This window comes from Corythoichthys intestinalis, chromosome 19, assembly GCF_030265065.1.
Source record: "Corythoichthys intestinalis isolate RoL2023-P3 chromosome 19, ASM3026506v1, whole genome shotgun sequence".
NCBI classification, from domain to species: domain Eukaryota; kingdom Metazoa; phylum Chordata; class Actinopteri; order Syngnathiformes; family Syngnathidae; genus Corythoichthys; species Corythoichthys intestinalis.
In genome coordinates, this window is record NC_080413.1 from 15440021 (window position 1) to 15458359 (window position 18339).

Sequence of the window (18339 nt, forward strand, 5' to 3'; positions counted from 1 at the left end):
TACCTCTCAAGTGCGTCATTGTATTCTGTTTGAGGCAATGCATGAGCGGGTCAATCCGCGCATGCTTTAAATGCGTCAAATATTTTAACGCGATTAATTACAAAAAATTATTACCATCCGTTAGAGCAATAAGTTTGACAGCACTATTAATTAGTATTGCATGATCCATTGATAATCGAGATAATCGTGATCATCGTCCATACCGTGATCATTGTTCAACAATCGAATCGTAGCACCCCAAATCGTAATCAAATCGAATCGTGGGGTTCCAAAGATGGCACACCCCTACTACATAGCTACCAAATTTCATGGCGATCCGTTCACAAATAACGAAGGAGTCGGACTTCAAAGTTGGTGTCCACATGGAGAACCAAAACAAGCCGAGTGGCAACTTGACAGGCCTTTAGCCTGTAAAAATAAGTGATTTCAGGTGGATACATACATTGAAGCACAATACACTGTAGCAGAGCAACACTGTAAGTGGTTTCCCTCTTATAACCATCCCTCAAAATGCAACCATAACTACAACGTGACCCTGTACGAAATCAAGTTTGACAGCCCATCTTGCTCCATCTACTTCCATACCACAAATGCCGCAGGGCAGGTGAGTCAGACGCCGTCTAACCTTGAGCTCCAAAAGCGCTCCTCTGGGTTATTAGACTCTAATAGGAGCTCAGGTGCAGGCAGACAGTCTCCCTCGTAAGACTGCTCCGGCTCAAATTAGACAGATCCGCCTCTCCCGCCCTCCTACCCACAATGCATTTCCGTCCTCGCCAAAATACTCACGCCCGGATGCGCAAATGGACCGCCACGCTGTTAATAATCCCCGCTGAGTGATGGCTAGGAAATATTTGCTTGGAGGTCCATAAATGCACTTCATTTTGAAAGTGTCAAGGTATTATTAAGAAGCAATAAAGAATAATGAAGAATCTACATCGCGTCTAAATCACAGAGGATGGGAATTTCCGATTTTCCGACCTAAGCAGTGTGCTTTAAAAACAAAACCTGCAATTTTTGTTTCGTCAACAGAGGACACAAGTTAATCCAGACCAGACTAGTTTGCACCTCATTAAACATAAACTGCTTGGAAAGAAATGGAGAAGAGATGAGAGCTATTCATGTGTGCAAGTAATGGAGAGAACTCAACTAAAAATAGCATGATAAAAAGGCTTCTGGTTGTATTCAATGCCATGAATGCGGAACAGAAGGGCGATACAAAAGCAGCCGAAATGAACAAAAATTCAATGGCACTACTAATGTGCGGTAGAGTGAGACTTTTTTTAAGTACTTGTTCTTACTGATAAGAGTGCTTGCTTAAAGCTGTTTGCCACTCCCAGTTGACGTCAACTGTGAAATTGACACATAAAACAAAAAAAAACGCTATACATTCTTAACTGTTTTACTGCCATTGACGACGATAGACGTCAAATCCACCCCGACTGGGGCGGGGGTTGGCAGCGATAAATTCAAAGTTGACTGCAAAATTTTCTTTTCTAGTAGTTTAAAATAAAAATAAAAATAAATAAAAAATAAAAACATTTTTAAAAAAAGAAAGGGGGGGGGGCTAATATCGAAAAAGGTTAAATAAAAAAAATAAAATGTATGAATAAAAGAAAGTCCAAATCCTTTTTGAGCTGCCTCTATTCATTCATTTATGTATTTTTTATTTAAAATAACATTTACATATTTCAAAAATTCTAAAAAATATATATATATATATATACAATCCATTATTTTGTTTATTGAATTTATTATTTTTTAATAATTAAAAAAAAACAGTCATTACTCTATTATATTTAATGAAGAATGTTGATTTAAAAAAAAAAAAAACTATTTTTTAAAATGTTTAAATATGCTTTAAATAAAAAAGAAAACATTCATTGAATATGTCATTATCATATTATTTATTAATAGTAATGTTATATATGATAATTATTTTTAATTAATCTTTTTATTTGTTTTTTTATTTTACGTTTTTTTTTTTTTTTTTATGATTCTTTTATATTAAAAAAAAAAAAAAATGAATAAAGGAAAGTCCAAAAACTTTTTGGAGCTGTCGCTAATCACTAATCATTAATTTATGTGTGTTTTGTCTAAATTTACATTTACATATTTTATTTTTTTTAAAAATTTAAAAAATTACATCTAAAAAACTATATATATATATATATATATATTTATATATGCCTCTTAGATTTCTTATTCATTTATTATTTTGTAACATTTTCAATCAAAAAAAGGTATTTTATTTTTATTTCATTAAAAAATGTTGAAATTTATTTATTTTAAATTTTTTAATGAAAAAAATACAAATTTAAATATATTTTAAATTAAAAAATGAAATATTCAATAAAAATATTTAATCATTATTGCAATATATTCAGTAATATACTTATTTTTAATTGATATTTTTTAAATTTTTTAAATTTTTTGAATGATTTTTTTTTTTTTTTTTAACTAAAAGATAAAAACCTGGTAATATTTTATCTAAACAGGGAGGCCTTAGCTGTGAATGATCATGTTTCAGTGCCACTGACAGCAATAGATGTCCAGTCCATTTTGACTGTTAGAGAACGAATTGGACCTCAGTCACCACCCATGTCAGCCAGTCAGTTAAATACAAAAATGCTCAAACAAACACAAAGGCTTATTAACATTAGAATAATTACTATGGTCCAAATACTGAATTTTACACCTAGCAACAACACATAAAAACTGTGGATGCGACAAAACCTAAATCTCTGCTCTGTTGGAACAAATATTAAAGCAATACACCATGAACCACAATACCCCATGATATACAACTCTTTAGATAAGAAATTGAACCAGCTAAATAACAAATTATTACGGAAAAATAGGAGTACAAAAATCGATATAACACGTTTGTAACTCCTTCAAGTGAAATATGGGTGGAAACGTTCACGCGACCCAGGAGGCTCAGCCCTCAAATTTATGAAGCGGAAGTCAGCGGTCCAACTCGGAGGCTGGCAAGCGAGCGCTCCTGAGAGGATCGGGAATGGTGTGACTTCCTCAGTCAGACCGACTGATGCAACTCAGGGGGCGCTAATAGACTTCTTTGCAGTTGGGAATCAATCTCTGCAGGTATCTGGCACAAAGATAATGTGCTGGATTTCCACGGTATGAGCAGTACTTGAATTTGTCAACGATGAAAAATGAATTCCCCGTATCTTTCTAAATTACTTATCCTATCAATATGTCAAAAATAAAATAGCAATGCAAGGTTGTAATGTGTTGCCCAGGTCAAATGGTCTGCCCACATCACAAATCCCTAGCATCTTAGATTGAAGACATCTAATGGTCAATAAGAATAACTACTGTGCTAGGCTGTGATCAGCCCTTGTACAAAGGCAGAAGGCTTCTACATTCACTTTGAAGGAAACATGCATATTGGCCCGGAACCAGTAATGAAAAAACCAATGTCGATATTATTTATAAATGCTTTTATCAGCCAACACTATTAGCTACCCGAGAATATCAGACAACTCTATAGTATTTTCCATTGAAATGCTCCTAATCGGTTACCAGCCCATCAAACAGATAATTTTAAATTACGTCAATTTTCCATAAGGAACAGTAGTATTCTCAAACATCTTTACAAGAATTACGACCTCATAAATAATTTAGCTCTACTTTTAATGCCTATAAAGTATATTTAACATTATTATGATACAAACTGCAGATGTCATCACGAGAAACAAACAAGTTACTGCATATAAATCATATGAATATCGAAAATAACACTAGCACACCAGTCAAGGTTACGAGAATTATAAATTATCGGGATGTTACAATTAATTGAAAAATTGCCATAATGAAATCATACTATAACAAGAATTATGTCGTAATGTTACGATAAATTCAAAAACTTTAGGAGAAAAAAAAAAACAACAAAAAAACATATGGTTACGCTAAATTCCAAACAATTGAGTTGCAGTATTTGCAAAATATTTTTACATAAATTCCGAATTTAAAAAAATGTTGATAATGAATAATTTAATAATCTGTTTCAATAATCCATTTTTAATACATATAAAGTAAATGGAATCCTATTTAGCATTGTTCAACCATTAATAATGTGCTTGAATATAGAAAAATGTAAATATGATGAACAAATTAGCTACCGGTGATGGCGATAGATGTCGAATCCAATCAAACTGGGTAAAAATCAAGTTAAAGAGAGACGTCCATCACGGTCGTGGGCAGTAAATAAGTTAAAAAAATGTAAATGATTACAATTCAAAGTTAAATACAAGTGAAGTGTGTTTATCAAATGTATGATATTGACTATAATAAACTTTCTACCCCTTTAAAATCAGGCAGTTTGAACATTTAATTTTGTTATCCTTTTACGTACCACTAGAGGGAGCTAATATAATCAATGTAGTCCAAGTACTTATACCACACTTTGCGAATCAATGCTATTCTGTCCAAAAAAAAAAAAAAAAAAAAAAAAAAAAACAGAAATAAGCTGCTTATAAAAACTCAATTACTGTACGTACTGACATATTTGTGTGTTAAATATTTGTCTTGAAAGGGCGTGGCCTAGTGAGTGCTATCACAGCCTTCGTAAATCAAGATACCCCTGTATTACAAACAGTTATAAAGAATGTCAGTTTTAAACTTTTAGGTTTAAAAAAAAAAGTGGTATTGCAATGTAACATTTTACTTCAGAAACATTCATAAAAATATGTGAATGAAGCTAAAACGGTAAATATAACCAGCCAGGATCACACATACACAAAAAGGTCAACCTGAAAGCAAACTGCCTACGTCGGAGCGTTGAGGAATGATGGATTTATGGATTAAGACTGGCTTAGGCTGGACTGTCACATGTTGCTTTGATTGAGGCTGGCAAGCCGTCACAAACCGTTGCGATGCATTTGTTTCCCCCCCTCCTCGCTGGCCAAATCCTCTGTGATGAAAAGGAGCCAGCTGCCAACCAGCTGTGGCTCCTTACATCACCGTGCACTGGCCTTTTGTAAACAAAAGGCCCCGGGTAAAAGTGGACGTACTCGTATCGTCAAATTTGGAAAGATCATGAGAATGACCTAGAGTATTATATGGAGTAAATAGTCATATTCAGGAAACAATTATGATATCATAGGAAAAAGTTGTGCTACTATAAAAAGTTCTGATATTTATGAGAAGCATGCCAATTGTTACATGGAAAATGTGGACTGTAATAAGAATTAAAGTGCATACGACATATGACAGGAGAAAAAAAAAAAAGTCTTAAATAGCATTATTATGTGAATTAGAATCATATTGTGAGACGATTCGACTATATAAAACAATTTAGCAAAGCGCGGATGATGAGAAATTAGTCTTTTCATCTGCCAGTTAGCCACGCCTACCATTATAGGGCTCTAGCGTCCCCAACAGGTGGATGACGTCACCAGAGTAACAATTTCATCTGATTTAGTATGCAGCCCACTGAGGGTGAATTATTCAGAACGAGGAAAACGCGACGAAGAGAAACGCACTATGTCATTATTTCAGTCTCTCTACTCCAATATTTTTACAGGATATTCTTTATATCCAAGTATTTTTCCCCCATAGCTAAATAAATTGCATGGTCATGACAAATAAGTCTTGTGCTAAATGGAATATGAAATAATAAAAATGCATTTATTCAGGACGACATGGCAAAATTACTCCATAATGGCCAAAACTGTCAACTTCACCTTTACTGTCGCACCCCCCGAACAATATTTTATGCCACCTAAGTCGGGCTTATGTCATTTTTTTCCCCCGGCTTCGGAGAATGTAAACAAACCAAGAGGCATGACAGCTAGCCGACATGCTAACCCGAACCGAGTGATGTTTCAAAGTCTTCGAAGCGGAAAATCACACATAACTAGCCCGGATCAATTCACATCATGACTGGGTTGTCGATTGTCTTCGCCGATGGGCAACCTGCCCGGTTAGAGCTCGTTGTTCCCCTGCTCAGGGCAGAAGGCTTGTTTACGGGGAAGCAGCTGGACAATGACCGCCGGACAAACCAGCCGACGTCGGAGGAGCGTGTAGCAAATGGTTACGAATATGGCAAAATAATGCTTTACTACACAGCGAAGTCGTATACAGCCAGAGACTCAGTGGAGCAGGGCAGCTGCATTTCTTATGCAGCTAACATGACAATATGTGTATTAGGAGAGCTTTTTACATGCCCATCCATGATCAAAAGTAAGTAGCCCTATATTTAAAGAAAGTTTGCAATGTTTACTTTGTAATCGCTGTATTTGCAGCTATTTTTAACGTAAAGTTGCAATTTCTGATCGGTTGGAAAATTTGAGCGAACACCGGGCACCTGAAGAGGGCAATAAGCAGAGTATAGTGCTCTCCCGGCGGGGGGATGTGCGACAAGTTGGCCAACGAAATGCAAGCCACCTACATATTAAAATGATCCCAGTATTTGACATAATACAAAACACGATGTTGACTCACTTCCTCGTAAGTTCCATGGTCCCACAGTTGTAGGGTTTGTTTTGGCCAATATCCACCGGTGAATGGGAACCTTTTGAAACCCCAAAAAGGCTCACACGCCACTCCCTCGTACAGCAAGATTTTTCAGCAGCCGTTTGGTTAGCGTGATGCGAAAAATAAACAAATTAATCCGCAAAATCAGCTGAATCCTTAGTCCTTCTCATACAACAGTACGGCTGTATAGTGAAGAGGATTCCTTCTCCCGTACACGTCACAGCGCCCTCTTCCTCAATGCAAGACCGAAGCCGGAAGTCTGTCATTTTCGTAGCGCGGGATTAAAAAAAATTGAATAAATATATTCATCGATTTTCCACACATCCAAGAGGTCCATTTCATTCAGGAGAATAAAATAACGCGTGTATTATGAAATAAACATGCTTTTTCGTGTCACAGGCACTTTAAATTACAAGAAATAAGACAATTATCGGAATAGTCTTGTATATATATACGTACAGCCGTCGCCTCTGGATGCTTCACAAGCAACAAATGTGCGCGCAGGCTGTCACCTCTGCCACTCATCTGCTCTGTTTGTGCGTGTGTGGGGTGGGGGGGGCGCGGCTATACATGCGCTCGCTTTATAAAATAAAATAAATTTTAAAAAAAAATAAAAATGACGAGAGAATGACGAGGCGTTGTAAAGTAGAAATCGCGTCAGTCGGGTCCGTCATAACCCGGTGACTACCTCTGTCCATATATACCCCCTTTTGTACTGTTAATTGTGCGTTTTAAATTGTGGTCGAATACTTGATGTGATTGTTTTGATGATGTGCGGACGCTAATACATGCTCATCGTTTGTTATTGCTGTATCAGCGGGTACTTGTAAACGCAAATTTGAATTGCTGTTATTGAAGATGAGACTGATTTAATTTCATTTTATTTTAGTTTCATTCTGCAAGTGTTGATGTCTTGAGCAGCTGAATAAAGTCAGCAAACCACACGGACGTCTGACATCGTCATTTCGGAGCTTAGCTCGCTGTCTAGCAAGGACCTAGCTCCAACGTCTTGGCGAGGACAGTACAATGATGTATAATACGTGTTATTGGATCGTGTTTTTTTTTGTTTTTTTTGTAATGTAGAGGGTTTTTCGAGTTATTTGAAGGCTTAAATCGGACTTACGCGCAAATCTGGGTTTCATCGCCAGCCAGAAATGGGTAGAGCAGCCAAAAATTTCACTCAAGTAAGAGTAGCGTTACTTCAAAATAAAAATACTCAAGTAAGAGTAATATTACAAAAACTTCCAACTCCAGTATAATGTCAATTATTACATGGATATCTTGTGTTTGAAAACGTGGAATGTAATGAGAATAAATTACAAGGGGTTAAAAAGACTATTATGAGATTACTCTTCTACATTTTGAGGAAAAAACAAGATATCTTGAGAAAAATGCAACTGCATTATGAAACCATCATTAATTGTGGAAAACATGTCGCACCAGTGTGAAAACAATGTAAAATACTCAAAACAAAACAAAATCAGAATATGAGAATAAGTCTTCAGATACAATGCACAGTACAAATATGAAGGAGAATATCAGGAAAAAGTTACAATAACATAAAAATACTCTTATATACGACTACATGGGGAAAAACTCCGATGAAAACAAAGTGATATAACAGGAGAATAAAGGTGTAAAAAGAGACCACAGAAAGTGACCATGAATAAAAAATTGTTCATTTAAAACAAATGCAAACATGTAATATCATGAGAATAACAACAGAAAACCCAATGTCCAGCAAAAGAAAGTTGTAATGTTATTCAGAGAAACACATGAGGAGTAGTACGAGAACGGCAGCCTAAATTATTAATCGAGTACAGTCATGAATTAGACCAAAAAGTCTGAGCGTGTTGAAAGAAAGTACCTCGAGAATATGCACCACAACCATCACAAATAGACTCAAATCATCAATTTCACACAGAACAACAAAAACACAGATGAAGAGTGACTAACGTCTCAGAAAACAACCTGTCCAAGTTGTCCGCTTCATTCTCTCGCACGACAAAATGAGGACGGGAAGTGATTTTGCCCACTTAAGCATCCAAAATAAACTCTCCGTGGTCTCATCGCTCCCTCCTGTGCACGTACCTTGCAGAGTTTCTGGTAGCGCGGCGAGGAAATTGCCATCCTCTGAAGCCTGTGTAGGAAGACCACCACTTTCTGGAGGGAGGTCCGGACCATGGCCATCATTTTAGGACTGCTCCAAGTGTGCAGCAGCCTGGCGCCGGTCCGCATGCTATCACTGCCCTAACCCGCTCATGGCGCTGTGACCGTCTCCCTCGCGAGCCCGGCGGACCCGAGCGGAGGCACGCGCTCGCTCTCTTGCTCGTACGCACGCGTTCGCTCACTCACACGCACGCTGATCTCAGCGTGGCTCTTCTTTTCATCCCACACTATACAGAGACAAATCAGCTGTGACGTGAGAGATTGAAGAAAAAAAAAAAAGAAACGGAGAAAGGAAATGTTTTGAAAAGTGCAGAGTCCGTCAAAAATAGGATGGTCTACGCACTTCAGCTGATCCCGTAAGAGGGGTGAGAATGCCTGTGAGAGGAGCCGGGATGTAAGAGCAGAAGAGGGGAGGCAGGTAGCGCCTCCTTTGTGCAGCCGCTACATCAACACTGAGAGCGGCTGAGTAATAACACGCGCGTAAAAGAGAAGGAGGGGTTAGACGGAGCTTCCTGGCAGTAAAAGTCCCAGTTGGATTTCTGACACCACACACGTGAAACACAAAACTCGCCTTTGAGCAGAAGAATACGCAAGAAAATAGAACTATGTCACAGGATGGGATGTGGCGAACCGTTGGGAAATTATGAGAAGTCCCCAAATTATGAAAATGAAGTCAGAACTATGATACAAACTGGTATTAAGAAGTCGTAACTACAGGAATAAAGTTGCACATTTCTAGGGAATATTATTACAGGAAACAAACAAGCAAAATATCCTATATAAATCGGAAATAATAGCATAATCTGTGGTGGTCCTTGCCGTAACAATAATAGTCAAGTTGCAAGAATAAAATTTGACGCAATTTTACGATAAATTCACGTCGTAAAGTTGCGATACATTCAAATTTATACTGTTTAATTTTACTGCTTCAAGAGCAAAGTCATAACATTACAATAAAATTTTACGATATTTTACGATCGTCGTACTGCTGAAAGAATGAAGTCGGAATGTAACGATAAATTCCTAATTTGATGATAATACTAGTACATTATACTGCTACAAGAATTAAATCGCGATGTTGCGATACAATTTTTTTACTATTCCACCGTACTGTTACGAATAAAACTCATTATGATAAATTCAACATTTTTCAATATTTTACAACCGTCATACTGCTGAAAGAATGAAGTCGGGATGTCACGATAAATTCCAAACTTTATGATAATACGTCACACTGCTACAAGAATTAAGTCGTCAAGTTACGGTTCAAATTTTTACTATTCCATCGTATTGTTATGAGGACAAAGTTATGACATTGAGATAAATTCATCATTTTACGATATTTTACAATCATCGTATTGTTGAAAGAATTAAGTTGTAATGTTAAGATAAATTCCAAATTTTATGATAATTCTTGTAGCAGTATGATGTATTAAGTCGTAAAGTTGTGGTACATTTAAATTTGTATTATTCTGTCGTACTGTTACGAGTACAAAGTTATAAAATCAGGAAAAAATTCCATATTTTACAATATATTTTCTGAAGTCGTATTGCTACAAGAATGAAGTCGGAATGTTACGATAAATTCAATTTTTATGATAATTCATGTCGCAGTATGATGTATCAAGTCGTAAAGTTGCGGTACATTCAAATTCTTACAAAGTTATAAAATTAAGAAAAAAATTCAAAATTTTACAGTATATTATGAAGTACTGCTGCTAGAAGTCGGAATGTTAAGATAAATTCAAAATTTTGTGATACTACGTCATACTGCTACACGAATTAGGTAGTTAAGTTGCGATAGATTCAATTTGTACTATTCCATCATACTTTTACAAGAACAAAGTCATAAAATTGAGATAAATTCAAAATTTGACACTTTTACGACGGTCGTACTGCTACAACCATTAAGTTGGAATGTTAGGATAAATTCCAATTTTTACAATACATCGTACTGTTACGAGAATACATTCACAATATTCCGATTAATTCAAAATTTTGCGACAAGACAATCACAGTGTTACGAGAGTTAAGTCATTAATGTTACAGTCAAAAGGTTCAGTGGAGTGAATTTTGTGAAAACACTGTTACGCGAGTGTCGTTTTTTAACTGGTGGTAAAATTACCAAAATGAAGTCGCAAATTTTGTGGAAAAAAAAAACAAAAAAAAACTAATCATAGTAATAAGAAACAAGTGTTGTAATTTTAAAGTTAAGAAGTTACCAGAAAAGCCTTGTGACAAGAATGATGTAATATTACCAACAGAAGTGCTGAAACATAAATGTAGTGAAAACTTTCAAGTTCAAATTTGATGAAAAGTCAATATAAATGCACAAAATATATATATATTTTTTAATTGGAGAAAAACAAAGTTATAATAAAGTCTTATCTTACATGATAAAGTTGAAATGTTATGACTGATAGTTGTAATCAAGTCATACATTTGATAAAAAGTATTCGAATTATTGTTGTGACTTATGCAACAAAACAACGCGGTAATTAATATTACGAATAAATCTGCAATGATACAAGACCAATTTGTAAGAAAACTCTTAATATCACCAGAATAACATTGTCATACTACAATTAAAAGCACTATTAGCCCCACATGAGCATAAATTGAGGTCATTTAAACCCATCTCATCAACGGTGCCTCGTAAATGAACCCCTAAGGAGCTGAGCACGCCGCTCCCACTGTCCTATTTTACTCGTCAATACCACCTCCACGGCGGGATAATTGCCATAACGTTGGGCTCTTCGAGCGGCTCAGTCGGTGCGGTGAGGCGGCGTGACGCTCCTGACCCCGAGAGAGGTTGCGTAAGAGCGGCGCGCCACTTTGAAGTGCAGCTAAAAAATTGCCACTGCGAGAAGTAAAAAAAGCATAAGAACTCCACTGGAAATGCGGGAGACACATAGAAAACAGCAATGCTTACACACAGCATCACCTATTCAAACTGTTAGCTTGTTGCGCTAGTATTCAGGACAAAGGTCATTGCTAGCTTGAACTGTATATCAATAGAGCCTCAAAGGTCATTGCTAGCTTGAACTGTATATCAATAGAGCCTCAAACTTCCAGAGTTATAATCCGCATTCAGATGGAGTTAAAGCAAATATTTGACACCCACACAGGCCGCTTTAGTAATTATTACAAACACATACATGCGTACGAATAGACAGTGTTAGAGGGATTATGTTAAGCTTTGTAGAAGAAGAGTGTTTAGAGAAGGTTTTAACGCGCTACAGGAGTCATTTCAGTCAAAGCACAGTATTGACTTCCAGGGATTTACACCACACTGTTTTGTTGACTCACTTATTGTTAATACCACTGAAAGCATCAGCTGCAAAGTTATGTGAGCGTCTGTTTGTGTGTTTCCAAAAAGCCAGTGGTCAAAAAGTAGGTTGTAAATGTGTAGTTATGAAGGGGGAGAAAAAAAAGGCTTTCCTCAGCTGGAGAATACTTTCCGATTTCACCAAATGACTTTTCACACTTGAACGCCATCCATCAATCTGAAGCGCGGCAGAGATAGAAACAGACGATGGGGCTTTAATTAAGGCGATATGTCAGGGGGGGCCCCAGGGGTACACAGAAAGTCTTGTTTTTGCTGGAGACGCTTTGCTGAGACGTTTACAGACACTGCTGGGGTATTGAACGTCACACTAATTTGGGGGATTTTAAGGATTTAGTAGAAAACCGCTTTTTCCAGGGTTGCAGGATTGAAACAAAGAATTAAATTGGATTTTTTTCTTTTTATACAGTAGTGATTTGAGATAAGACTTTAATTTGTTCCTTGACCATACTCGAAACTTAAGACACTCACATACTTATATATAAGCAGGGGTGCACATAAGTGGTCCGCATGCGCGCATGCGTACCGGACATAGACAAACGCGCTGGCCCTCAACGGCTTCCATACGCTTTTGCGTACCAATGGCTGACCTGCCTGACCACTGTATTTGCGGCGGACACGAGAAAATCACCTCTCAAAATGTCAAAGAGGCAGGCCCCACTGAGTAATTATTTCCGTGTTCCCCCACCCCCGTCAAAAGACAGACAGACAGACAGACGACAGAGACATCACCGGAGCTACTGGAAAAAAAGGACTTTTGCTGAAAAGTGGCTGCAGGAGGTACCATGGCTAGAAGCAAATGATGCTCGCACGGAAATGTGGTGCAACATTTGCCGTGAGAATCCCAATGTCGCTAATAAGAGCAGCGCATTTTATGTAGGGTCAAATAATTTTAGCCATCCAAACTTTGAAAAGCATGAAAAAAACAGAGCATGTGGCAACTAATCAAACTATCGATGTCAGACAGGACCCCACTCGCCCTATGGACAAGTGGCGGAATAAAGTTATTGTAGAACAGCGCCATGGGCTGACAAACGTGTTTTTGCTCGCATTTCACAAAGCTAAACATGCACGTTCAATGAGCTCTTATGAGGAGGACATCCCACTTTTACAAAGGCTTGGAGTTAATGTGAGAGCCGCATATGAATGCCCTTTATTTTGAATTAGTGCTTTTATGTTTATTTCTTTACATTTCACTTCAAAGTAATGGCAATTTTGTTGTGCCAGTTGATGTTAATCAAGCGTTAATTGTTTATATAATTAATTAAAGGTAATTGGCTCTAATTAAAGCTTGTCATAATTTTATCGCATCAGGCGGGTCGGCTCTCAAGCTCAATGAGGACCAAGTCACATCTCCAGGTCCTCCTCTGAGAACCTGGGCAAAAAAAATATGTGCACCCCTGTATATAAGATAAGCAAAACTATACTGTTGCTGAGACATTTCAACTCTTCTCAGTAGGGGTGTGACAAAATATTGAAATTGTGATATATCGTGATACTTTGAATCCCAAAAGGTTATCGATATGCTCCTGTCAAGAATCGAGATATCTTTTTAAAAAGGTGTCAATTAAAAAAAAAAAATATATATATATATATATATATATATATATATATATATATATATATATATATATATATTTTTTTTTTTTTAAAGGCTGCCATTGACGATGCTCGACGCCCAATGCTTTTAGACTGGGAACGTTCGTTCATTCAAAACCAGAGCATTCACAGTCATTCGGTGCGATTTTTGGGGCATTTACAGGTCATTTCCTGTTGAGTTTGAGTCACTGCCTATTCATTTGGGTGATTCCCAGGTCACTTCCTGTTCTGTAATGCAAAATAAACAGCAAGAGGCCCATAAAATACCCCAAAATGAACAGGAAGTAACTGAAAATCAACAGGTAAATTACCTTAAATGGCTCAAAATTACTCATTGCCTGGCACTGGCTGCCACTGACGGCCATAGATGTTCAATCCGTTTGAAGTGGGAGGGATGGCAGCGAATGAAAATTCGTTCATTCGCTGCCACCCTCCCTGTTCAAATGGATTGGACATCTACTAGTGATAAACTCATTCCAATTCACAGCAGAAGCTTGTTTTTCTGTTTATTAGTTTTTTGTAGAATATCCTAGAAGGATTTCCTGACCAGTGTATCGAAAATCGTTGTATCGCTATATCGTCAGATCGTTATCGTGACCTTTGTATCGCAAATCTTATCGTATTGTGAGGTACCAAAAGGTCCCCACTCCTACTTCTCAGCTTATCAGTACAGCACTCGAAGTCATTGTTCTTTACAGAGGATAAAGATTATATGACTATAACTTATTAAGCTACTGGTAAATTGTAATATTGTCATGTAAAAGTTTTGTTTTCGTCAACGATAACGAAAATATTTCGTCAACAATTCTTTAATGACAAAAACGTCACGATGACGCGTTGAAAACACGCCTTGGGAGACTAAAACATAACGAGATGGATGCCAGTTGTCGTCTGATGACACGGGAACGAGATGAAAATTTGCGTAGTTTCCGTCATAAATTCACAATGTGTGATATTTTCTTATTGTATGTGTAGTTAGCACACATTTAGCAGTGTATGGTCGTGTCACTCATGTGGCGTTCTGCGCCTCACCCCCGACTCCCTCGCCCCACACACACGCTTATCTGTGCCAATACCAGATTCCTTTTGTGAAACGTGTCAGGTGATGATTGGTAAGTTTTGTTTTCTTATCTTGGCTAGATAAGCCATGTTGCTTTAGTCTTTAAAGGTCTGTGCTGAGTGATCATCACACACTAAACTAACTTGTAGCATTGGCATAGCGTTTCGTGTTAGCATTAACATTTAGTGCGGTGACTCTGTGTCTTCTTAAACCCCTGGAAAACATTTTACATACAGTTCATGGCGTCCAAGGTGAGTTCAATAAATTGTAAATAATGTGCTGTTTTCCTGCCGAGTGTGTATTATCATCATGAAAATGGCGATGTCCTTGTAGACTCTACAGTTATGTGCTCGTCTGTCATGTTCATTCGAAATTGTTGGAAACCTTTTATGCATTTATTTATTCATGGATTAAAACTTTTAAAGTTTATAGATGAGAACATTTTGAGAATTGTCGACTAAAACTAGAAGAAATTTATCTGCATTTCCGTTGACTAAAACTAGACCAAGACGAAAACATTTTGAAATGACTAATATAAGACTAAGTATTTTTGTCCAAAAGACTAAGACGAAAATTAAAATGGCTGCCAAAAACAATCTGGTCATTTGTATAAAATCTAGAATGAATAATGGGTTACAGGACCCAAAAACGCTGCTATTCCGAGTTAGCATTAAGCGATAGCTAGCTAGCTATCGCTGAAAGACTCAATGGATCAATATCACTAGTGCACAAAATTTTGGAAAATATCTGCTTCAGAGATAAAAATGCCTAAATCATAATTGTTGTGGTGACGTAGATTGGAAAATAAAATATTTTAGTGCTGGTTGGCTAAAGTATACAAGATATTTAATGTTAAACTGTAATTACAAAGATATATTGGTGTGATTATATAATTCAGTTTTACAAGTTGCTTCATTTGATATGAGATGGATATATCAGTGTGCCCCACCACTTATGAAATGTGTTTACATTAATGCAATTAGTTCACTTCCAAAAACCAGGATTTGTGAAACACATTTCAGCTAAATTGCTTGGACTTTAACATTTCTTAAAACGATATCTAATTGACACTTCTGACCTCATTTTTTTCTTTTTAGTGACCAAAATTTAGTAAAGTCTCACTACTTTTATCCATGAAGCATTTTGCTTGTAGACCTGTGTATTCAGACTAAATGGTAAAGTCTGAAGAAACTAAAGAAACCATTTTCCGAAACGTACCAAGATCAGATTACAATTTTTCTTTTTAAATCTGAAAGTTGATTTTCATTTGACCAACAGAAAAACACAAGCAACTCAGTGTAGTTTTTCTACATAATTACAAGATCTAAAAACAGGATTATTGGAATAAATTAGAAAAATCCATTCGGAACTCACAATCCATTTGGCACTCAGCAAAGCTATTTCGAAACAATTACAAGATTTGGATGGACCCAACTATCTGAATAAATTAGAACAATCCATTCGGATCGACCAATACTTAAAACGAAAGACAAACTTGCAGAACTGAAAGACCAAAATATATACTGTCCATTCAAATAGCATAAAATGAGTTCACTGGCACGCGCGTATTGAACTCCCCAATGAATCAATGCTCTGCACTCAATGTGCGCACGTGTTCCGACGCCCCTCAACATGCCCTCGCATTGATAACACTAATGGAGGACGACACTGAGATAATGGCTCCCACCTGTTTACTCCCAGACACACATGCAATTTGGACACACGGCTCCTACCTCCAGCTGTCGTCTGAGCTCCTTGACACGGGTGGAATCCTGCGATAGGTCTTCTCTATGGGAGGCATCTGACAGCACATTTACGGTGGTCTCGGCCTCCTGGAGCCACTTGAGGAAGGCTTCCAGCTCCCTGAGGGATGCCTGTAGACCTTTGAGCTCAAAGTCCAGCTGGCCGTGGTAGTCGTTTGCCCTGAGTCAGCAATAAATGTCTTAGTTCATTTTTTTGTCAACGGTGCCTCGAGATACAAGTATAATTCGATCTCGCAGATGACTAAGCCGCAGTGATAGTATTGATTGTAGTAAAAAAACAGTGATGCACGTTCCCTAATTTAGTAGTGATTAATTACAATCCTCCCATCGCAAAATCAATACTTGGAAATGGTGAGGATTAAATTACTTCTTAGTTGCTGCTTGATGTCTCTCTCTCTCTATATATATATATATATATATATATATATATATATATATATATATATATATATATATATATATATATATATATATTTTTTTTTTTTATTTATTTTTTTTAAATACCTACGTGAATCTTCTAGACTGGAAACAATAGGGACATAGTAGCAGTTAATTCATTTAGTTAACTTATTGGCTGCCATTGACAGTGATAGACGCAAGAGGGGATCCACCAGGATGGCATTGGGGGCAACTGCCATCCTAACAGACAGGGTTGCCACTAGGCCTGCACGATATTGGAAAAATCTTACAATGCGACTTTTTGGGAGGGTGCGATATATATATATATATATATATATATAGTAATATTAAAATTAGAAGAATTTTCACCAGATTACTTGAATAGCTCTGTTTGGGAAGACTTTTGCTGCATTCTTCATTTTATTAGATTGTTTTTCCTGAGTTTCCCCTCCTTGTTTTTCTCATCTATTCTCATTTCTTTTCTTTGTTTCATATCATTTAAACAATTCCACATTTTCTTTATTATAAAAAAAAATGCCATCTTAGTTTCTGCAATTTTTTATTGTTGCATTATAGATTCAAGGTGCTTCAATTTACTTTAAATTACTATTTATTATTCATTTATCTAAGAACTGGGAGTGCAAAACAGTGATATATGGCTGTATTTCTATAATACCCTCTAATCTAGGCAAAAGGGTTGATCTGTGAATAATAAAGATTGCTGCATATAAACAGGATTCAGGAAGTCATGTCTCAGCACACTTGCTGCTTTTATGAAGCAAACCAAAAGGTCATATGTTCAAAAAATATAATAATAATTGCACATCCTGCAATAGGACTATTGCGCATTGAATATCGCCATCGCGATATTAACACAATATATTGTGCAGACCTAGTTGCCATCCCAGTTGCCAGCAGAGTCGCCTCAATGGGGGAAAAAAAAATCAATTTGACATTTAAAATCAATTTGACATGTACTACCATCAGTTAAGTACTGGTGTCAGTGAGGAACCTGATTATAGTAATAATAATACATTTAATGGAACTATGTTTCTCTCTCAGTTTGTAAATATCACTTGTGCCTTTTTGTGGTGTCTACATACAAACAGTGATTTAAGATGTGCACACATCTGCCATATGTTGACACAAGGTGTGTAACAATCAGTCGATGTGGATCATGTTATCAATTAGTTAAGCAGAATTGAATGTAATTCCATCAAAATGCAAAACGATTATAATGTCAATATGCTGTTGTTACATAAATACTAGGGCTGTCAAACCATTAAATTTTTTAACGAGTTAATCACAGCTTAAAAATTAATATTAATTAATGGCAATTCAAACCATCTCTAAAATATGCCATAATTTTCTATAAATTATTGTTGGAATGGAAAGATAAGACACAAGACGGACATAAATATTCAACATACTGTACATAGGTACTGTATTTGTTTATTAAAACAATAAATCCACAAGATGGCATTAACATTATTAACATTTATGTG

The 18339-nt window shown here is 36.6% G+C and overlaps 1 protein-coding gene across 7 annotated transcripts in view; it reads right to left on the reverse strand.

The window, feature by feature from the left end:
• Positions 1-18339, reverse strand: part of utrn (utrophin) — a 327279-nt gene that overhangs the window by 199238 nt on the left and 109702 nt on the right. For 6 of the 7 annotated variants that reach the window (XM_057822866.1, XM_057822869.1, XM_057822867.1 and 3 more), the window contains one exon: positions 16406-16595. In XM_057822866.1, the coding sequence (XP_057678849.1) occupies positions 16406-16595 (190 nt within the window). Of the gene's footprint in view, positions 1-8589; positions 9557-16405; positions 16596-18339 lie in introns of those variants that run through there. The other variant, XM_057822872.1, reaches the window with a different exon arrangement.